At 35.8% G+C, this 23,946-nt stretch overlaps 1 protein-coding gene across 3 annotated transcripts in view; it reads right to left on the bottom strand.

Moving 5' to 3' along the window:
- Nucleotides 1–1,482: 1,482 nt before the first annotated feature.
- The window catches only part of LOC113225698 (choline/ethanolamine kinase), a 56,909-nt gene continuing 34,445 nt past the window's right edge, over nucleotides 1,483–23,946 (bottom strand). Inside the window, exons 4-10 of one of the 3 annotated variants that reach the window (XM_026458100.1) lie at nucleotides 23,018–23,170; nucleotides 19,766–19,951; nucleotides 19,462–19,591; nucleotides 17,661–17,880; nucleotides 16,078–16,336; nucleotides 7,693–7,868; nucleotides 1,483–3,077 (exon numbers count right to left, since the gene is read on the bottom strand). In XM_026458100.1, coding sequence (XP_026313885.1) covers nucleotides 3,056–3,077; nucleotides 7,693–7,868; nucleotides 16,078–16,336; nucleotides 17,661–17,880; nucleotides 19,462–19,591; nucleotides 19,766–19,951; nucleotides 23,018–23,170 — 1,146 coding nt within the window. In that variant the 3' untranslated portion in view covers nucleotides 1,483–3,055. Of the gene's footprint in view, nucleotides 3,078–5,461; nucleotides 6,520–7,673; nucleotides 7,869–12,708; nucleotides 12,816–16,077; nucleotides 16,337–17,660; nucleotides 17,881–19,461; nucleotides 19,592–19,765; nucleotides 19,952–23,017; nucleotides 23,171–23,946 lie in introns of those variants that run through there. The other 2 variants (XM_026458099.1, XR_003310035.1) reach the window with 2 other exon arrangements.

A 23,946-nucleotide genomic window follows, 5' to 3' on the forward strand; every position in this document is an offset into this window, starting at 1 on the left:
CTATGTACTCCATAATTGCATTATGTTTTGTTTTGTCAGATAAAGTAATTTTTGTGATGACTCATTAATGTCCATTTATATTTCCAATTTCCGGTTAAATACATAAACCATGGACTTCAACATGGGCACACCCCATCATTATGGGTAACGGGTGTGTAGTGGTATAGTGTTTTTAGGAAAGTTGATTTCACGTTGAATTGGGCTTTCAAGTTGGACGGTTAGTAGGCTGGATTTTTGTCTAGTTTTTACTTCTAAACGACTACTAAGGTGTGAACGAGACAGATATACAACATCCAAACATCTCTTATGTATAAACCGAATTTTTTTTATAAATTGCACGACTTTGATTATGAAAAATTATTTAATGAATTTAAGTAAAGATTAAAGCTAAACAGTCTATCTATTAGTGTGTTTTATATAGACAACTATTTTAACGTTCAATTATTTAGCGTGAAACAAAGAAAGCGGGTGCGGGTCGGGCGCATGGCGGGTCGGGCGCGTGGAGGGTTGGGCGCGTATCGGGTCGATCGTGTATCGTACGCGTGCGATGTGTTGTCGTCCATATAAATACTCGTAATTAGCTTCCGTGCTACAGACCCGGCACGCGCCCGACCCGACACGCGCCCGACTCTCACCCGTACTCTGTGTGTTACACGCTTTAAACCTTACAAGCGAATACGGTTTGGATAAATAATATTTATAGTAACTGAAATCACAGTACATTGCCGGAACATTGTTGAGATCTGAAGACTGAGTGCTTCATTTGGGAAAAGGCTAAAGACAGTAACTTTTTTGGCTAATGTATTTACGACAATTTATGACGACATTTATGAGTCAATGTCTAAAATCAAAGTCATCAGGTCACTTTCCGAGTTTATCCCGATTTTGAATATTTATTCACTACATCTGCATAAATAATGCGATTTAATTTCAAATATTGATACTTATGTCCTTATCCATAAAGCCTTTGTTACTGATTCTTATTTACTTATTAGTTGATAAAGGCATTTTCAGGCAACCCTACATCTTTTACTATAAGGACGACTAGTTTTACTATAGAGATTTTTTAAATCCCCATAGTAAAAAAACATTGTTTTCGTGTATTTTTTTCTCAACTTCCTTATAGTAAAAGCTGTTTCTCTCTCTCTCTTTCTAAACAGACTTTAAGTATCAGTACAAGGTATCCCTTTTTAACTAGAGCTACCGAATATGCTACTATAACTAACTACACTAGATTACACTTTAATTTCAACAGTTGAAATATCAAAAGTATATTGACATACTGTTTTGCTAACAACTTATGATATAGGTGTTGCTGTGTCTACGAGTTATCACCAGAGGTTGGAATAAGCAAGAGTATACTAACTTTAGCTTCAAGAAAGTGACACACATAGATTGATATCTCGAATTTATTATATTTTGGTAGACCAAATGGGAAAGTAGACCAAACAGGAAGTAGACAAAATAAGAAAGTAGGCGAAATAGGAAATAGACGAATTGGGAAAAACAAGTGGACCGATCGGGAAAGTAGATCAATTGTACCGGTTGTATACTTTTGATGTGTAACTAGAAATAGGTTAGTGTCTTTATAAGTAAAGTTTTGTAATTTTGGTTTTTATTTTTAACAGAGTTCGAAATTATGAATATGCTTTGATAATTATGATATTTATAAAATTTATTAGGACAATAAAATGCTACCGCTAGCAATATCGCACTGTGTGGCTGTATCAGAGAAGAATCCAAACGTGATGTCAATTAAAAAAAAAGTATCTCTTATATAAACAATAAGAAACGACGATTTCGTGCCCCGATTGTTAATCACTCTGATACTTCAGAGGGAGGTATTATTCCTTCTATGTGTATCACTTGAAGTTTTGGTAAATACAATCTCGTCTATTACGATGCATTATCATTACGTTGGTGGTACTGTAATCATCGCATACAGTGAAAGTGGGAGTTTTAGTTTGTGTATAATGTGTATGTGAGGCGGGAGTTAGTTTTGAGTAATTAGATATTATCACAATATAAGTAGACGTTGTTTGAGCCATAAACAAAATTAATATGATTAAAACAGATATTGTCGCTTGGTAAACAACACCGCTCTAATCGTTACTAGTAAGTTCAAAGGAAAAAAACTTCATATCGCATTGCCATTACAATAAATAGCGTTGTAACTCAAAATACGTGAAATTCAAGATTATATCATTTCTGAACGTTAAATTTGTTTCTCTACACGTCAATAAAATTGTCATTAGAATATTGTAAGAAACTATGAAAATATATCTACATAACCCAGAATGAGACAAGGAGTAGTCCTTGCTGACTAGACTGGATTAAACAGTCCTTACTAAAAAAAATAATTTTTAATTTTATTTTCAAATATACTTGTAATTGGCAAATAAGAGTTGTTTAGATGTCTAATAAATTTTAACCTAAACATAATGATAATTTTTCACGGGAACTGAGTAATTACTTTTTCAGCTAATCGGAATAAATTCAGTTTTTGAGTTAATCCACTATTGCATTAGCAGTGCGATATATATTCCCACATACAAGATTTTTTCATACGCGCATAACTTTAACATATAACTCTATTGTGTAATGTACAAATAAAATACGACCCAAAAACTGGTCGCGCGTTGTCGTAAGAATTATCGCGAATAATTCGGACTACCCCCTTTCTCCGCATATAACTTTCACTGTCAAATAAGTAACACGAAAGGCGAATGGAAAAAATAAAATGGATTGAAAAGACATCACATGAGGAAGTTTTGGAAAGGGTTGGAGAGAGAAGACTTTTGAATGCAATAAGGATGAGATGGGGGAAAATGTTTAGACATTTGTTGCTTAATGACGAATTTGTGAGAGTGTGGATTGAGGATGGAATTGAGGTGAGGATAGAAGGGAAAAGAAAGATAGGAAGACCAAGAATGAAGAAGTCTGGCTCTTAAATAAGATGATGTAGTAATACGCGTTAAGTTAAAAAACAATGTCAATTATGAAGCTTCATTCGCATCATGCGTTTGGTCGAGTATTATTACTTGTACAAGAATTGTTACGGACGGAGAAAAGGTATCGACCGCCTAGCTTGTCTGTTACACAATTTTCTCGTCATAAGAAATAATTATACGTGTAATGGTATTCGCGTTATGTTTCAACTTGGTTAACGACCAAAAGTAAAAATGGCCATTTTGGACTTACGCCGTTTTCTTTGCTAAGCAACAACACAAATGTTGTAATTGTAAAATGATATCACTTAAGTATTTTTAATCACTTATCGTCATCGAGTATGTAACCAGAAATAGAGACGAAATAAGGGCCATCCATCCCTGACAACTCATCAGGCAGGGCCTTTTATATCACTTTTAAATATCTCGTTTGCGCTAAAATTACAAATTAGAAAGCTGAAAAAGTACAGCGCCAACAACTGACCTGTGTGTATGTCTCCGTATATTTTCAAAATATTCTGTATTTATTGTAATAAAGATAATATCCCTAACAATGGGGGCTGTTCCATTTGGTGGTGTGGGAAAAACAGCAAAACATCTAATTACAAAACAAACGGAATCATATTTCATCGGTAATTAAAAATTTAATTAAGTAATTTTTCAATTTTCGTCCATTATAGCAAAGCTCAAGTAAACTGGTCGATTTAAAGTGAAACAATTGACACCCGTCAATTGTTTCGTATTCGGGGTGGCTGGTGGTTGTAACCGTAATGATATGGCAGAATAGTTTTCAAACAAATTAAACGACATTTCGTCTCAATTTCTGGTTATATACTCGATGCTTATCGTATACAATGTCTTGATTTGCAATCTCGCCATATTTACAGAGGTCATTCTATATCCGAAACTGAACCCAAATCACAAAAAAAATAATTAAAAAAAAATTCCTAAATTCTTATTTTTTATTTAATTGCGGTAACCAAGTTTGATCCAAAGGACTTGCACTACACGTGCCAAAAAAACTGCTACCATGTGCATTACCATCAAGTGCGTTCTTATGGCATGATGTGAAACGTTTAGTTTACGCAGATTACGAGTGTCGAAGAATGCGCGCATAATCGTCTCTGGTTTCTTTCTGCTTTTTCTGTTGTGAAAAATGTGCTAAGTAGAAACGAAACTCTGCATATCTGTGGGCCCTGTGTCTGGCTCCGGTATGGAGCCTGCCACCAGCTGTGGAGCTAGGTACTTCTATTACTACTTTCATGTAACCTAAAGTTGGTAAGTACCAAATCTAAGATACAAAAAATCTTATTTCAGTCAACTTTTCTAAGTAATGTAAATAATTAGTAATTATAACAATACGTGTACTAAATATAATTTAAAAAATAGGTAAATAAGCGATCGAGATAGATTACGTATCGCTTGGTGAAGTGAGTGGCGGTGGTCACTGTCCTCCGCGGTGAATACACTTGGGGGACAATTTTACAAAACTTTACTAGATACAATTAGCCAGAATTTTGAACTGAATATTTTTTTTTATATTTTTAGATGATTTAGCATTTTTTCTATTATTAATTTCTTAAATATGGCGAGAATGCAAATCAACACAATGTATAATTGAGAGGTTAAAAATGAACTAGGAAATTATATTTCTTTTATTACTTTAAACAATGCTACAGTTATCAATTGAACTGTAGTTTTTCGTTCAAAAAAAGATTTTGGTAGAAACAAGGTGTATCTTATTTCATAATCTATACTTAGTGATTTTTTCTTATTTTGTATACTAAATTGTAGTTTAAATTTAATGGTACAATTTTTACGTAAAGTGGTAGGGAAATAATGGAATAGTAGAATGATGGGAGGGAATTGGAACTAGCAGAGCTCCACCAACGGGAGCTCTTTATTATTTGTACAGTCAATGTCAGTTCTTTTACGAATTATTTCTGTGGTTTGGTTACAAGAAGCACGTAAGCAATAACACAAACAGGACTTTGAATCGCGATTAGAGACAGCGTAACCGGGTATTTAGTACCTATTCGTACACCAGATGTCGCGACAACTACCATAATTATAGTTATTTTTATAACTAATTTGTTTTACATTGACCAGCTGCAATTCATCAAAGTTGTTCTAGTTCCTAGTGATAACAATCAAATCGACTAGAAGGCGCTTATTGCACAGATTTTTATGGATAGTGCCGGTTATTACTTCAAAAACTGACTTTTAAGGTCGATTTTTTTAGTACTCTGAACTCAGATAATTTTATTTAGAATTGGCGCCATCTACCCATATTAGGAAGCTTTAATTTATAAATTAGTTTGTAACACACAATGCCATCTATTGACACGCATATCAATACCAGAAGTATCAATTAACGTAAGGGACATTTTGTCGAAAATGAGTTGCATATATCATTGAACTCGGAACTTCCCGCTTTATCGATTGGTATAATTAAAATTTAGGGATGCCCAGTGGTTTAAAATATAGCATGACACTTACATTAAAAAAACATTAAAAAAAGATGTTCACTTGTGCCTTACATTACTAACATTTTATGTGTAAGCCGTCGAGCATAGTGTAAGCAGTAACAGAAATAGAAAATTATATGTAATTCTATTGTAAAGGGTAGAATTACGCATAATTTTCTATTTCTCTTACTGCTTACACTATTGTAAAGGATAGATTTTTTGCAATATTTTAAACCACTGGGCATTCCTAAATATTTCGTTTATAGCATGAAAGAAGAGGAAATTCTAAGAAATTTTGCTATAGACACAATCTCAAATTGGAACAGAATTTAAAAAAAATCGTGTTTTTGGCTCTCCTGAAAAACCGTGGTTTGTCCCCTACATTAACTGGTACTTTACATGTGTAGCATGGCTACGCAAGATAGTCGCGACACGCGCGATAAAATTGAAATAAGCGCGCGCTATTATCTGTCTCAATCAGATCTAATTTAGATAGCCAATAGGACTATTTTTTGTCAAGGTTCAGAAAACATTTGTGGTCAATATTTGAATAAAATTACAAGGAAAATAACTAATTATATTAGATATTAAAGAGGAATTAATCGACGTCCACGGCCATTTGCATAATATAAACAACTTCCAGGCCATTGAACAGCGCCATCTAGTTATATAAGACGGAATTTTGACCTTTTTCAGAGTTACGATCTGTAGTGTGGACATTAGCTGTCCTGTTGAGTAACTGGTCCATGGTCATGTGGACTTCGACACTGTACCAAACCACATATTTAAAGTAGTAAAGAATTCTTTTTGACGCTGACTGCAGCAATAGGGTGTTGTCTCTGAAATAGTAAATCGATGCGCCAATAGGAGCTCTTGAAGGAAGACCGCGCCGATTGGTTGGGAGCTTAACCAATAGTCTTCTTAGGAAGTACTTTAGCGTCGTTCCGACATTTGTCTAGAGTCTAACTTACACTAAGTTCAGCAGTTCCCTCTCATATGTCGACTTCGCAAATTTTCCGCTTATGCGCGAGGCCGAATTTTTCTTTCTTAATCACTTCTTGTTTTAGCCGGAGAAAATTGTCCATTCTGGACATACCGTATTCCTGGAACAGTAAAACACATTTTTAAATAAATTTGTCTCAAATCAGGGAGTTCCTCTTGTGTACCAGAAAAATTATACGGGACCCAGAATACCCAGAGCGGAATGAATTTAAAAATATTCCTTTCTCAAATTGGTCCTACGTGGAATATTTATTTGGTTTATTATTTATTTACATTTTATTATTATTTTTTATAACATCAAGTGACGGGACGAGCAAGTGGCAAACTACATGCCTGTCCATAACAGTTACATTGCCAGTTAGAGCTTTAAATTGCAAAGATCTCGGCACTCGGCAGGGGCACTACCACTGCGCCCGTCACCCTGAGACATAAGTTGACAAGTCCCTTGTGCCTGTAATTTCACTAGCAATTTATAAAGGGATAACGTGACCATTATTTTTTCCCTCAAAGCAGGACGCCGTAAATGTATTATTGTCTTAAAAACAAAACACGTGTTACGCAATATTTAATGACTAAAAAAGAACTAGTCTAATGTAATCTGGCTTTATATATTTTTCTGATGAGCAAAATTTGTTTTAAAAGTCCATACAACCTCAAATGACTTTTGGTTGATTCCGCGTCACAGCGAACTGTTGAATCAATCTCTTTGGGTAGAATATATAGTAAAATTGAGGATTATACACTGATTAGTATACGGTTCCTAAAAATTGTCACGACAGTATAAAAACACGAAGTTACTCGAAATTTTACAAGACAACCGCTGTATTAAATAGGTGCTTTACATATACCAGTGATTTTTTTTTATGTCAAGTGAATTAAATAGAACATGTATACTATACGATATACATATTTCAAATGGCTTTAGTGTTGTTTATAAAAAAACTAAATTCTGAAATAAACTCAAGCAAAATGAACCATATTAGTGCGGGAAAAATTTTAATCGAGGTAGTATCCTTGTGTTTTTCTGCCGCCAAGCAGTAATACGCTGGTGAAACTACAAGCACATGGGCCTTGTCAACTTATGTCTCAGGGTGACGGGCGCAGTGGCAGAGCCACTAAGGTAATTGCGGTTTAAAGCTCTGAGTAGCACTGTAATTGTTGTGGATAGGCGTGTGCTTACACTCGCTTATTATTATACAAACACACGTGAATCTTCGTTACAAATAGGTGGTTTATCAACGACATAAGAACTTACCCAGTACCCAAAAGGTATCTGACTTTTGCTAGCGTTAATAATACTCCAAAGAGCCCAGAAGAGATGGCTGGCTAGCGTGAACGCCTCCACTTCGTTCAGCAGTTTGTTCACAGCGTCTATCGAGGGGGACACCAGCTCCTTCTCGTCCGTCAAATTGGCGTTATAATGCTTCAGGTATTCCTTGATGAAGATTTCCTGCAAAATTATTAAATTCGTTAGGAATTTTGGTGACACATACAAAATGTAGACACATTTTTAAGATATTGGAATGCTGTAATAGAGATGTCACGAATATTCGTCTTACTATTCGGTACTCGGCCACTTTATCATAAATATTCGGCCGAATTGAAACCAAGGAAAAAACGCACTATTTACTCAAAAATATATTTTTTTAATATTCAAATTTTTTTATTGAATACATTGACTTACAATTATATGGACGTCGGGTCCGCGCTAAAAAGTGTCCGAACTTATAGGGCGTTAAAATCGTATACAGAGCGTCATTCACGCTTTAGTCTTCGTTTGTTCGACTGACAGCGAAGCAAGCAAAATTAGACAGTACTGCGATGACATTACAATTTAAATTCAACGTTTTAGCTTTTTCGTATTCCTTTACATGTCACTACGTTTAAATACGTCGACTTGGGACATTTTTTTCGTGGTTTTTGTATTAGACTCGTCGTCCATTTATTTGTAAGTCAATGATTGAATATCACGTTTTTACTTCTGTTTCTCTTTTTTAACCGACTTCAAAAAAAGGTGGAGGTTCTCAATTCGACTGTGTATACAGAATAAATTTATCTTTATATATTTTGTATGTATGTTACGCGACAACTCGTGAACCGATTTTGATGATTCGATTTTGATTTCGGGAAACTAGGTAGGTGTGAAAAATACCTATTCGTATGTAAACGCGTTTATTCCCGTTTCCAAATGATAGTTACAATGCAACGCGAAAGTTTAAAAGTATATAAGGCTACATTGTCGTTATTTTAGTGTAGATAAATAAAGCTCTTTATTGGTATTATTATGATATAATACTTGTCGCGACACTAACTACTAACAAAAGAAATCATTACGCCCGCCCTCAACTCAATGAGACTAGTGTTGGTTGTTGGTTGTTGCCAGATTGTTACATTTTTCGTAACTTTTGATGCTCTCGCGTAATACGTAAGTCATTTTTGTTTCAAAGGCAATTTACAACGATGAGATTTTTTTCCAATTCAACTATATTTTATAGATTGTAAATTCTATATAGTTTCCGAACGTTCCAAATTATAAACTTTGTGGCTCTATTGAAAAAGGGTACAAGTCAAAAAAGTCAACTTTATAAGGCGACCCGAAAAACAGTTCCAGCTTAATATGATATTAAGCGTTACTCATGTTTTCTTGTAAAGTCGGCTTTTTTGACATGCACCACTCTTCACTATAGCCACAGAACTATTAATTCAGAGACATCTTAAACAAAATTAAATCATTTAATTATCGGTTAAAGGTTGATTTTTCTTGAGCATATTTACTTTTTTGTTGTTGTTCAGAATGTAGACGTCTATAAACATATGTATAACTTTTACAATTACAATTAAAAAAAAAATACGAAAACGTAACTTTTCAGGTAACGAAATGTAATTTTCGTTTCAAGGCTCTCGCAAAACTGAGGCCAGTCGTAAAATTTAACAGCCGAATATTAGGCACTTAAATCGAGAGCGCGGCCGAATTTTCGATATTCGCCCAAATCTCTATTCGTGACATCTCTAATTATTCAACAATTCATTCCTAACAATCAAGATCGGCCAATTATTGCAGGCCCATCATTCTTAGCGATCTGTACAGCGTGCAAGTTCCAGATCGAAATGGTAACTAACATCAGAACTGGCTGAATATTTTTTTTTAATAAATTATGAGCGGAAATGGAAAAACGATTGTTCAATTGAAAAGAATTCTTAACGGCGACCTTATTGACCCCACGGTTTGCACTGGGCGCTGAATGGGAACGTCTCCGGTAGTTTTCTGGTTCTAGTTTCGGTGTTCTGGGTAGTGCCTCAGAATAAATTCCATTGCTCTTGTACTCGTAGTATAGCATCCACTGAAAATCTGTGTCACAACCTTTTCTCGGCGGTGACAATAGCTGAGTGGATTCTTTTACATACGCCAAAGCCGCACACATGACTGATATGATTTTATTTTTATTTAATATTAGGGGTTTAAGTATGAAATTGCCGTTTTATTGCAACAGGTTCTTTGAATTTTCATAGAATCTTCATGGTTTGAGGTTTTCGAATGAAACTTTTTTCAAATGGTTTCTGTGATTTTTTTTTTTTTTAAATTTGAAACATTTGAATATCGACTTTCAATTGTTTTTGTTATTCAATTTAGACAAGAAAGATGGATACTGCGAAAATTCGAGTGATTTTTGAATACGAGTTCCGACGCGGAACTAACGCGGCAGAAACAGCCCGCAATATCAATGCTGCGTTTGGAGAGGGGTCTACTAATTAACGCACCGTGCGATTTTGGTTTAAACGCTTTCGTGATGGAAATTTCGACTTAAAGAACGAGTCACGAGGAAGACCGCCCACACAGGTGAATAACGATGAATTAAGAGAGATAGTGGAAGCCGATCCTAGTCAAACTACCCAGGAATTAGCGGCATGGTTTAACGTTACCTTACCCACAATATTGACTCACTTGCGTCAAATCAATAAAATAAAAAAATACGAAAAATGGGTGCCTCATGATTTGACTGATCTGCAGAAAGAAACGCGTGTTGAAACTTGTGTTGCCTTGTTGAACCGGTACAGAAATGAAGGAATATTGGATCGAATTGTAACATGTGATGAAAAGTGGATTCTTTATGATAACCGGAAAAGAAAAATGCAATGGCTGACCCCAGGTCAAATGCCACAACAGTGTCCTAAAGCAAAACTTACCAATAAAAAGGTAATGGTAACTGTTTGGTGGTCTCAGCATGGTGTTATTCACTATAGTTTTCTCCGATCTGGTCAAGCAATAACGGCAGATGTCTATTGTGCCGAACTCCGAACCATGTTGACAAAACTAGCAGTAAAACAGCCCCGACTCATGAATCGATCTTCACCATTATTGCTCCACGACAACGCGAGACGTCACACAGCACGAGAAACCATTTTGACCCTTCAGGAACTGCAGTTAGAAACCATTCGTCATCCTCCGTATTCACCAGACCTTGCTCCAACGGACTACCATTTTTTTCGTGATTTGGACAATTATCTACGTGACAAGAAGTTTTCTTCCCAGGAGGCAGTACAAAATGCTTTCACACAGTTTGTGCAGTCTAGATCGTCGGAGTTCTATCGCAAAGGCATTAATAACCTTCCCATTAGATGGCAGCAATGTATAGATAATAATGGCAACTATTTTGATTAAATAAATTTGTTAAAAATTTAAAAAATAAACAATTTAGATTTTCAGTACAAATCGGCAATTTCATACTTTAACCCCTATTATTATTTTTGTTATTTTATTTTTTTGTTTTAATGTATCTTTTTTATCTTTCTGTGTATTTTTGTGTTGTGGCATTGTAACAAATGATTTCTATTCTATTCTAATTACTAGAAATGAAACGGATATCCGGTAACTATCCGGTATCCGGCCTATTTTTACTATATCCCGGATACCGGCCGGATAACGGATAGAAAAACAATATTAGAAAAATTTATAATCAGTACACCAAATAAATTGATTTATTGATAAAGATGATAGTACTACAATATACAGCAACTACAGGATTGTTAACAATCTTTTTGTTACGGTAACCGTAGAACTATGAAGTTAAAGGCTAACGTTATCTGTAAATTTACTATACTCAAATTTCAATAAAAGCAAATTATGTTGGATGTAGACCAGTTTTACTCCATTAAGTGGTAAAAGTTGGTGATATTTATTTTCATAGATCCAATTTTGCAATTTTTTTTTACTGTTAACATTTTTTTGTTATTATTTGTCTGTATTATCGAATATATTAACAGTTTTTATAAAAACCAAGTGACCACAACAAATCAAATAGTCAATGGGAAAGTGCAATCAGTCACTAACAATCAATCACGGTGATGCGCGCTATAAACCGGTCGCGGCATGTTTTACGGCCGTGAGTCAGATATTTGGCGGCCCGATATCCGGCTATCCGGCCTGGGTGTTCGCTGGTTATCCGGTATCCGGCCAAATTACTATCCGTTTCATCTCTACTAATTATCAATTCAATGTCACAATGTTCTACTATCATAATATCTATTCTTTTGTGACATTACTCCAATAGTTGGTTATAATTATTATAATAATACAAAGATGGAACAGAAAGAAAAAAATTCCTTCAATCTGACAAGACTCCGAACTGCGTCTGTATACCGAAAAGCCGAAAAAACCCAAAACAAAAGATCTGAAACAAAGACTGAGAAATCCATCAGGTCTGCTGACTCCATGTGTAGCAGAGTTGGTAGAGCAGTGGTCCTAATTTGGTATACAGACGCATGTCCGAGTCCTGTCAGACTGAATGAAAGTTTCTCTGTATTCGATTCTTGTATTAATAATTATATAGTGTAGCGGACAATGGCGGACGTTTCTCTGGGTACCCATTTGGGAGACAGACGCGATACTAAATATGCTACTATATAATATTATTCAGCGACTTCCGATGCCATACTTTGCAAAAGTTATGACGAAATTTTTGATAATGTTACGTTGCTGGTTAGTTTTGAGTGTGAAAACAGCTTAACTGGGACGTTATAATTTTATCATTCAGTTAAATATGAAGTTAGTATAACTGAAAAGTAATCGAAATGTGAGCATTTGTTTAATAGATTTTTGTGACAAAATAATTGTCTAAAAAAACAAAGCTGTGTTATTTATTAAATGACCAATTTACAAAAAAAGAAACATTTTTTTTTAAATCATCTATATAAAATTTCAAAGAGCATTTTTGGTACATTACTTTTTTTTTCAATTGGCTAGATAATCAAGAACACAGGTCAGAAAAAAATGGTCTCTCATTTCATTGTACTTTTACTCCACGGCGGTTTTCGTCCCATAGGCAAAGGCTCGCGTCCATACAGCCAAGTGGTCTTAGGCGATGACGGCCATATTCTGAATGGCCAGGACATGATGTGACTAAAAATCAAGCATAAAAAACACAAGCTGCGTAGTGGCAGAATATGGTATACCCCCAAATATATATGTACATTAATGATAAAGTTGTCTCCGTTCATTTCAATTTCGTCTACACACACCGGCACATTTAACGGAACACTAGTAAAATTAAAAAATAATGGAGTGCTTTTCAAAAGTTGGGTTTGGTTATTTTACTTTTTTGTGTTAGGTGTAATTTGAAAATAGAAAAATTAGTCGAGTGTAATTTTTTCACTAATTTGTTTTAATTTCCTAATAATACTGGTTTGTCGAGTGGTTGGAGGTTGATTCAGGTGGGGTATGAGGAACATACCATATTTTGAGTCAAATGCTTTAAACTCTTGAAAGAACAAATAGTCTTATAAGAATTAATCATTAAAAAAAATATAAATGAATCTCAAGATTTCACAATGGTCACATTTATTTTTCCGGCCTTTCGAATTTGGAGCATCACAGCGACATCGCCCTCTGACCCTAATCAATGTTAAACCGCTACAAGTTTTAAATTATTTGAGCTGTTTCTGCTTTGTCAAAAAATCTAAAAAAATAGTATTTTGTTTAATTTCCAATAATGGTCGACTAGGTCGATGTTTAAGAGATGTGGATTTAATAGCTATTCTATATCTAATTCTTATTTATTTAAATATAAACGTTATTATATTACATTAACAGCTTTTTTGCCCCGCTAAATGTGCCGATGTGTGTATTATAAGCTAGTTAATAATACCAATTTACCTTGTCTCAAACTAGGATATGGCCTGTACCAAGAACAACGTCGAATTAAGGTCGGGGTACTACACTGAACATGCAGATCAGTGGCCATAAGGTGGGATCTAATATTTAAAGAAACTATTGCGCATAGGCACAAAAACTGACGACAGTTTTATCACAATAATGGAATAAATACGGAACGAACATATAAACATTTATTTTTATTTATGTACAGGATAGATTTGGCTTTAACTTCATTGACAAATTATATTCTTGGCGACGAGGCGCTGCCCAGAAGGAGCAATTTTAGTTAATTAATAAACTGCCTCCGTGGCCGAACGGTTACCATGCCGGACTGCCAAGCAGAGGTCCCAGGTTCGATTCCCGGGCCGGGAGAAATATTGTATGGCCTACAGTTATTTCTCTCGTGAGTTTGGGTGCAATTTGTGATTGTCTATGTGTGTGTCCATGGCACCCGCGACAAAGGGTTTCCCTAGTGCGGGGCTATGTTGAGTGTGTGCGTTATTATTATATTATTATTAATTCATTTGCTTGTATTAATTTTAACCCGATCATGGATTTATTTAAATACTCACTACTTTATAACCGACTTCAAAAAAGAAGGAGCAGGTTCTTAATTCGAGTGTTTTTCTTCGTTTGTGTTACGCAATAACTCGCTTTGTGAGCCGATTTTGATGATTACTTTTTTTATTGGAAAGAGGGTACCTCAGTATTGGTCCCATTTAAATTTGTAGAAAATATTCCTCCTCAAAGGGTGGCAAACTAGGGGATGAATCTTGTTTCGCGCATTTTCCGGTAACTTGGCAAATATATATAATTCCACGAAATTTTGAAGTCGGTTTTTTTTTTAAAGAAGTTACAATTTTGGTAACCTAATAACATAATAATTAAATTGTTTTTATGTGATTTGTTTTATGTAATTATCTTTGTGTTGTAGTACTTGTATTGATTCAATATAAAATGTTTAATGTAAATCATTAAGCAAAAATTTTGCCAGTACGTTGTTGGTACTTCTCTATGGAGAAGCTGTAGGAGGCTACTACACAGAAAGTACTTGGAATTCGCATTGTAAAGTCCGTAGTTGGTTTTTTGAGATATTGTATAGCGAAATATACCTAGTAATATCATATTCTGATATTTTAATGTAAAGTGTTTTGTTTTAAATGGGTCAGTATGGGGAAATCCGAAACCATAGAAAATACAAGGAAACTGTCTTAGGCACCGTTGTCTTTTTTTGTGAAAACAATTTTGGTATAATGAATTTTTTGGTCAAGCGTGAATTGTCCATAAAAATTAATTTTTGTTTTAATGCTGATCGACTCAGTTTCATTGTATGGGAATAAACTCTGGACAGTAGAAGTTTGGTTCATTCCGTGGCTTAGTTGCCAAAGCGTTTGGCACGGTTTGCTAGATGACGTCGATTCGAATCCGGCCGGATCGAAGGAATTTTTTGTAAATGTTCAAAATCTTTCTATTAATAATTATAACAAACTAGTGGAGTTATCGCATAAAAAATATTTGAATATGACATCTCTAGCCAGGGCTGATAGCTGTAAAGGTACTGACTGGGTGACGAAATACTTTCATAGACTCCTCATAGACGGCGTTCCGCCAAAAAAGTCGTTAAAAACCAGATAAAAAATCCGACAACAAGCACATAGAAAATTTTGTGAGGTCCGCTGGTTCGTTCCGTGGCTTAGTTGGCATGGCGTCTGGAACGGTTTGCTAGAAGACGTCGATTCGAATCTGGCCGGATCGAAGGAATTTTTTCTGAGTGTTCGATCTTTGTATTATTCGTGCAGTAGCACGTGTATTACTGATTTATAACTCTGCGCAAATTCAATGTACAATTGTAACTGCCTCCGTGGCCGAACGGTTACCACGGAGGCAGTTACAATTGTACATTGTACATATGATTTTTAGGGTTATCATCTCAGATTCTTTCACAGTTACCAAAATTTCAATATTTTCCTACGAAATTCAACTAGATTATGGATAATACCAAATGTTGAAGTCTTGTTTATAATGAATATTATTCAACAGAAGTTTCAAATCACCTAAAATTACATAAAAATGACCAGCAATTAATTATTTATAAAACTGTGTCATCCCTAGTGACTTTTTGATTTGAAGGGAGAGCTCGTAAACATTCGAGTTCTGGTGGTATTCAAGTCCAGAATCGGAAATAGATGCTGGATGATATAATGTGGTATATTAATATCAAATAAAATCTTGCAATTTTGTTTCTTTTCAACTACCATTACGTTTATTACCTATTTAAATTCCGATTAAGGGAGGAGGCCGTGGGCAAAGCAAGCTTCAATAATGCCCATTGAAAAAAATGTTCTTTTCCTATGCCATCATTGGTTGCCTAACACGTTTTGTTATTAAACATTCTACGTTGAATTTGGCTAGAGTATAGCACAGTATTTTCGTAAAAAAAATTAACATCGTGGTAGTAAAAACTCATCATGATATTCAATAAAAGTTACCATTATTGCATTAAACCTACCTTTTGCTCCAAAGTTGGTGTATTTTCCTGAAGTTCATGATAGAATGGGTACTCTGGGTTTGTGTAATCGTAGCCCCATTCTTGGAAGTGGTTCGCGATGTCGAAACCGCGGTAGTTATAGGCGCAGTATTCGAAGTCAATGAGGACAAGTCTCGGTTCGCCGGAGTCGGAGATGTGGCTATGAATAGAGTCCGACGTGTTTGCATCTTCGTGGTCTAGGTATTGATTGGATGAGGGGATATGTGTGACGAATGGAATTCTAGAACAAGACCATTAATTTTATATTAAATAATACTAAATAATAATATTTTATTGGATATAACCATTGACTTACAATTATATGGACGTCGGGTCCGCGCTAAAAAGTGTCCGAACTTATAGGGCTTTAAAATCGTATACAGAGCGTCATTCACTTTAGTCTTCATTTGTTCGACTGACAGCGAAGCAAGCAAAATTAGACAGTACTGCGATGACATTACAATTTAAATTCAACGTTTTAGCTTTTTCGTATTCCTTTACATGTCACTACGTTTAAATAGGTTGACTTGGGACATTTTTTTCGTGGTTTTTGTATTAGACCCGTCGTCCATTTATTTGTAAGTCAATGGATATAACCCACGTGCAAATCGATACTGTCACTAAACAAAAAAGTCAACTTATGGGACATGGTCATTAAAGTGTCTGAAATTGAGTCTAAATTTGAAAAAGCGAGAGCTTCGTTTAGTGACGGTGTCGTCTTCAAGGTGCGATATCTGACAATCTAAATCATAGGTTTGCAAAATCTTTGGTCCACCGCCCAATTAGACAAGATAAACAAAAATTTCAACAATAAACCTAAAGATATTGTGAACGTGCTAACTTGTGACACAATAGGATGTACTTTCCACGATCATATAAATTTCGGAAAACAGGCTAAAACAATGGTCTAAATAGTATACTGTGTACGTCGTATGTACCTATTTGTACTTTTTTTATTATGATATCAAGTGACTGATAACTGATGGTAAACTACACGCCTGTCCAAACAGTTGCTATGCCACGCAGAGCTTTAAATTGCAAAAATCTGAGGGGCACTGCCACTGCGCCCGTCACCCTGAGACATAACGACTGTGAACTGGCAATCGGTACAATCTCAATTTTGACAATTTTAAAACCTTGGACTTTTGGACAGCATCAACGCCCCCCAATTGCGTCAGAGGCCCCTAATGCCTATCTAGGACTCTTCAGCGTCCACTGGGAGGTGGTAAGGACCACTTTGGGAAACTATAATCTAGGTGGCCCTACATGCATTTCTAAAAATTTTCATGATAGAGAAAACACAACTGAATTAAATAGAACACGTATAGTATAATATATATAAATATATATATATAATATTTATATATATTATAATTTATTGAAATGGCTGTTATTTCTGTTGAAATTAAAAAAAATAAAATTCCGAATAAAGCCAGTGTCCCTACCGCTCGACACATAGAATCGATTGAATACAGGAAAAATTCGAGCTAAGGTAGTATAGACTCTTAAGGCGATAAATACAAAAAAATTAAGAATATAATAAAATAAAAATAAATATTACGTACCTAGATGTAGTGGTTCTCTCGAGCATTTCCATACTTTGTCGATTATGTGACTTAGTAATTGATGTAAGAGACATATGTGACATCTGCGTATTCGGTGACTTATTCGGAGATGTAAGATTGTTCTCCTGCTCCGGAAGGTCTGATGACGGATATGATTGAGCGAAAGTTGTTTCGTATTCATCCGCCATTGTTGGTTCATCTTCTATCAATAGGATGTTGCCTGGTGATAAAAACAATACAATAACTTTTTTTATAAAAAAAAAATGGAACGTAAAAATTTTTGGAACAACATCTATTTGCCAAGTTCTATTGAAATCGGTTAATGGGTAGTCAGTGGGATCTATCGAGTATATAACCAGGAATAGAGACGACATAAGGGTCATCCAATCCTGGCAACTCATCGGGCAAATGGGCGTTATATCACTTTTAAATATCATCTCTCAAGTCACATTTTAGAAGGCTGAAATGGTACAGCGCCAACAACTGACCTAGATATACACTTTATTGCTCACAAACAGGAACAAATTAAAACTAATATGGGCAAAGGCGGCCTTATCGCTAAGAGCGATCTCCTCCAGACAACCTTTCAGATATAGGGAAACTAATCAGAGCGGGGCGCGTTGCCAATAGCAAAATTTGAATTGTATAGAAAAACAATAAAGAACATTATATTTTGTCAAATAATAAATAACGATATAGTATACCTACAACTACTAAACTTATACTTACTAATAAGTAAATACACGTTGCAGACTAGGGCAGTGTCAGAAGATATTTAAGCAATCCAGTTTTGAAAATTTGAAAGTGTCGTATGTACGCATTTGCACCTTCTTTTTATAATATCAAGTGACTAATGGAAAGCTACACGCCTGTCCATGACAGTTGCTTTACCACTCAGAGCTTTAAATTGCAAAGATCCGAGGGGCACTGCCACTACGCCCGTCACCCCGAGACATGCGTTGACAAGTCCCATATGCCTGTAATTTCACCAGCACGCTTACCCTTCAAAGCTGGTAGTACTACCCTGGACGAACTCTACTGCAATTAACACCTGGTATCTTTCAGTTTTTAGAAAATATTCCACCTCTAAGGGTGGCAAAGTAACAGATTTCAATAAACCTTGGCAAATAGGTGTAATTCCACGAAATCTTGAGTGTCGGTTTTTTTTTTAATAAAAATAATTATAATTCTTTATCATACATTTATTTTACTCATATAACCTGGGTTTCAAATCATCCGGTCGAAACCCTTAGAAGTGGAATATTTTGTTTGAAAAATGAATCATCGAAATCGGTTAATAAATGTCGCATCGCGTAAAATGCACACAAAAAAAATTATAAACGAATTGAGAACCTCCTTTTTTCAAATTGGTTAATAATAGCAGTAGCGTGAAGGATCTGTCTGTCATCTACCCAGCTATAATAAGTTCTAACAAATGCAAACACAACTCGAAAATAATTGAAAAACAGAAGCAAAGTCAGGCTGGAGACGCGTCTGTGACAATATAAATGCGTCTGTGACAATATAAACGCGTCTGTGGCAATGCATACACGTCCGTGGCAATTTAGATGCGTCTGTGGTAATGTAGACGCGTCTGTGGTAATGTAGACGCGTCGATGGTGTTGTAGGCGCGTCCGTGGTAATGTAGGCGCGTCTGTGGTAATGTAGACGCGTCTGTGGTAATGTAGACGCGTCCGTGATAATGTAGACGCGTCCGTGGTAATGTAGACGCGTCTGTGGTAATTAAGACGTATCCATAGTAACGTAGACGCGTCCGTAACGTCAACATTTATAAACTCACCTTCCTGCAAGTCGTTGTGGCAGAAAACAACCGGCGAATCAACAATCGCAAGAAACTTCTTCAGCCACTCAATTTCTTTATCAAACTCTATCGTCTTAAAACGTTTGATTATCTCATTCTCTTGTTCGTTCTGGAAAAGAAAAAATCACGAGTAAATTTCAAGATACAAACGCGCAATTGCATCGATACAATAGCTTATAAATCAGAACTGTAGCGATGCAAACGCGCGTTTGCAAGTGTAAAAATTTTACCTATGGAATAAATGATTCTTTTAATTTGAATTCTTCCGCCCAACACTGCCTACCTTTCCTTTAGCACCATTCGCCAGCCGTTCCTCCTTGACAGTCTTTAACCACTTGTTCATAGTCTTCCACATCCAGTAAGGTTCCTTGGACAGAGGCACTTCCATGGAATGTATAGCGGCTGCTTTTTCAGCAATCTTCATTGACAGTGCTGGTTCGCCTAGTTCTTTGGTCAGAAGGGGGCGTGCCTAGAAAAAAGGAATATAACCGTTATACTCAGTGTCTATAGCACAAATAAAGGGAATTTTCTTTCTGATATTTTGAACGATGATAATTAAGGAGAGGTATTTCAACGCGGGCCTAGATTTTAGAAGGTAAGGTTTGGGGGGGCGGTCCCCAAATCCGACGTTGACAAGCGCCCGAAGGCGACTGACCCTTGAGCTATTTTCAGGCTTTTTAATAAATGTGTATTTAATAACTAACAGGGCTTCAGTTGAAAACAAAAAGATGGATGGCGACATTCCGTGTATTTTGTGACCCAGTGTTTTTGACAACGTGCATTTTAATTTTTACTTTATGTCATTACCTTTTAATGATAAAAATAAGGTATTTTATAGCTTTAATGTTTTATGTGTGTACTATAAAATAACCAATACTTTAGGTAGGTACACATTCAGTCAATCAATCAATTGCGTTATTAATTATTCTAAAACACGTTGTTTTACAATTTCTTTATTCCCAACTTCTAAAAATATACAAAAATGTATTCATAACTAGGCATAAACTAAAACTTAAAATTATACTAGCAAAGTCCATGAACGACTCGTCGTTGATTTTATAATTATTGGGTCAGCTTTCGCAATCCTTCTTGAGGTTTCAAAAAAATTTAAGGATTTTGTTCTGAGTGCTCTGTTCGATCTTTGTATTAATAATTATAACAAACTAGTGGAGTAATTTCACAAAAAAAAAATTGAATATCACATCAATAAAACTTAGATATTTAATTCTTAAATAAATATTTTTAGATGTATATTATTAGTCAGTTTTCAGGATTTCATGTGATCGGCTAAAGTACATCCGCTTGTGTAACAAATTAGCACTTTCTTTAGACAGTATCCTTAAGTGTAACGTATATTTTTTGCAAGACCGTTATTGAATAATAAACAAATTTTCCCTCTTATCCGGTGACACGCCTTAGGCATAATTGGAATTTTCTTACCAATATGCATACTTTGAAGAACTCATTCATGTCATGTCATTATCAATCCATTTATACGTCTCACTGCTGGACAAGGGTCTCCTCTCAGGCGAGGGTTTTAGGCTATTCATATGTTTTCCGAAGGTTGTGAAGGTTTATGAGGCTGCCTCATGATGTTTACAATTTTGTTTCCACTATTCCATCGAAGGGTATCGGGTTTTGAGAATTTCGAATCGTAACGGAAATCTTCATAATATTCTTACTTTTGTTATATCTCTATTTTATCGGCAATGTATGTAACCGTATATCTACAAAATACCTAGAACAAACACGAGGTGAGTTCCGAGGTATGGAGACCCTAGATATGAAGGTCCCTTAAGGTCTGACGGCGGTGACGTGGAGTGTAATGAAATAGCGGGAGAGAAGATAGCGACACGTTTATTTCCGAAAGTCTTCCTAAATGAGGTTCGTAAGTGAGGTAACTTTAAATATGAATATCCGTATTTCTTTTCCTTATATATCTGGGGTAATTCAACTGAGTCGATTAGGGTATTTATTCTTCAAAAACGTGCACTAAGAACAATAGTAGGCATAAAAAAGGGTCAGACCTGCAGAAACCTTTTTAAGAAATACAATATAATGACCATGTACTCACAATATATTTATGATATAATAGTTTATGCGCCTAAAAACTTGGCTACTTATGAGCGACGTACGGGCGGAGGCCGAGCGTTACGAAACGCGGGAACACTAAAATCCGTTGCCCATCGTACCGAACTTGCAACTAGAAATCCGCGGGTAATAGGTCCCCGATTCTACGAACATCTACCCACAGACCTGAAAAGTGTTAGAAACGAGGAAACGTTTTGTACCTGACTAAAAATCCTTTTATTGGATATTGAATTGTACAGTGTCGATGAGTTTCTTTTGAAACAATTTTCATTTTATTTTATTCGACAAGCAGTAGTTATACTACTTTATTTTATATTCATTATTATTATTATACTTTTATTACTGACGATCATAATTATCCCTTGACATTGTATTTCCAATTGTAATATTGTGACATTGATAACATGAAATAAACGATTCTTCTATTCTATTCTATCCGTATTTTTTCTCCTTTATTTCTTTATCCTTTTTTATCTGTCAATGTCGTCAATTTTGTAAGAAGAGTATGTGCGAGAGGGATGTGTGTATGAAGATGATGAGAACGGGGATAACAACTTGATATTCTACACAATGACAAAAACGGTATTCTATACAATGCCGAACGTGCATTAGGCAATGTATAAAATTTGTTAAGGCGAGCCATCGGTGGAGAAGCGGGGAAAACAGTTGTACTATATCAAATTGTTTAGGTATTTACTATTAAATAACGCTCATACAAAAAATAAGATACACCAAGGATATTGTCTAAAGTATGTGCTAACTTGTTACACGATAAGATGTACTATACACGATCACATAAAATCGTGAAAACAGACTAAAATAAAGGAGAATAAAATATCTAACTTTGCACATGATATAATTTTATTAATTATGTGGAGATATTTTTATTAAAATTACAGACAGCCTGCATAATTTTGGTTTTCAACTGAAGTCCTAGTTATTAAATTCAGTGTCAAATTTTCTCCGTCTGTCCTTATTTTATACACATTAATTGTCAGCGCGTGATTCCTAAAATGTAAGCTCGCATTGGAATAGCTCGTGTAGTTTAATGATAGATCATAGGTTCCCAAAGTTTTTGGCGCACCGCCCAATTAGGCAAGATAAAAAAATTTCAACGTCCACCACCACAAAAAATAATAGAAAACACGTATTTTTTATATTAATTTAACACAAAAAACCACGAGGAAAAAAAAAAATGTAGTGTAGTTTATATAGATAATTCAGGTTTTTTTGAAATGCGGTAGCATCCATGGGCAGCATCAACGCCCCACAATTGCTTCCGAGGCCCCTACCGCCTCCGTAGGACACTTCAGCGCCCACTCGGGGGGCTGTAGGGACCTTTTTGGGAAACTATGTGATAGGTAATTGGAAGCGAATAGCTTTTGGAAAGAAAATGGGAATCATGTACTGTGGTAGCAATATTTGTAAAGAAACTTAGCCTTACATGAATAAACTCCTCAATTCGTCCTCCGGAAAAGACTCCATGCAGCTTGGGTCCAAGCCGCCTCTCAGACAGCAGTGTAAAAATCACAGACTCCGTAACAATGGCATCCATTGCGCGTTCGCCGTGCACTTGTCCATATATCCTTAGAAGAACCTGTAAGCAATATGAAATAATTTTATTAGTCCCGCCCTCGGTGTGTTGTTGTCCATATAAATACACGGAATCAGATCCGCCGCGATCCCGACCCGCTCCCGACTCCCGACCGGACCCGCGCCCGAACCGCACCCGCTCTCTGTGTGTTTCACGCCTTAAGCCGGGTTTTCACTATACGAGTACTCTCAGACCGAGTGCGCTCGTACGAGTTAGATCGTATAGAAGTTCACTCGGATTTCGGTTTATTTCGTATATTTGTTTCCTTGAACAATCAAGATAACGAAGACTGATCTGCTGCTGCGAGGTGGAGGAGTTGCATCAGATATGTTAAAGATATCTTAATGCCTGAAGTACAAACTCATGAAAGGGAAAAAACAAAGCAAGAGAAAACTTTGGACCAGAAAATGGATTTTAAGACATGATTAGTCATGAACTGTAGTCAGAACTCAGTTAGCTGAGTTCTTCAAAATAATTTTATCGGCGAAGTGGAAAGAAAGATAAAAACACGTTTAAAACCCTTTATTGTCACGTTAATTCCATTTTTTCTTAGCTGGCGCCATTTATGATCCGAGTATACTCGTAAGAATAGAACCGCGTCCGAGACCACTCTGATCGGATGCAAAAAAAAAACAAGGTGTCAGAGTGCGCTTGAAACTCGTGTTTACACGTTACGAGTGGCGTCCGAGTAACCATCCAAGTGAACTCGATCCGAGCCTACTCGTATAGTGAAAACCCGGCTTTACAGCTACCAGCTACCAGCAGCTACTATGGATGTC

This window comes from Hyposmocoma kahamanoa, unplaced genomic scaffold (assembly GCF_003589595.1).
Source record: "Hyposmocoma kahamanoa isolate Upper Pololo Valley unplaced genomic scaffold, ASM358959v1 170, whole genome shotgun sequence".
Taxonomy (NCBI): Eukaryota; Metazoa; Arthropoda; class Insecta; order Lepidoptera; family Cosmopterigidae; genus Hyposmocoma; species Hyposmocoma kahamanoa.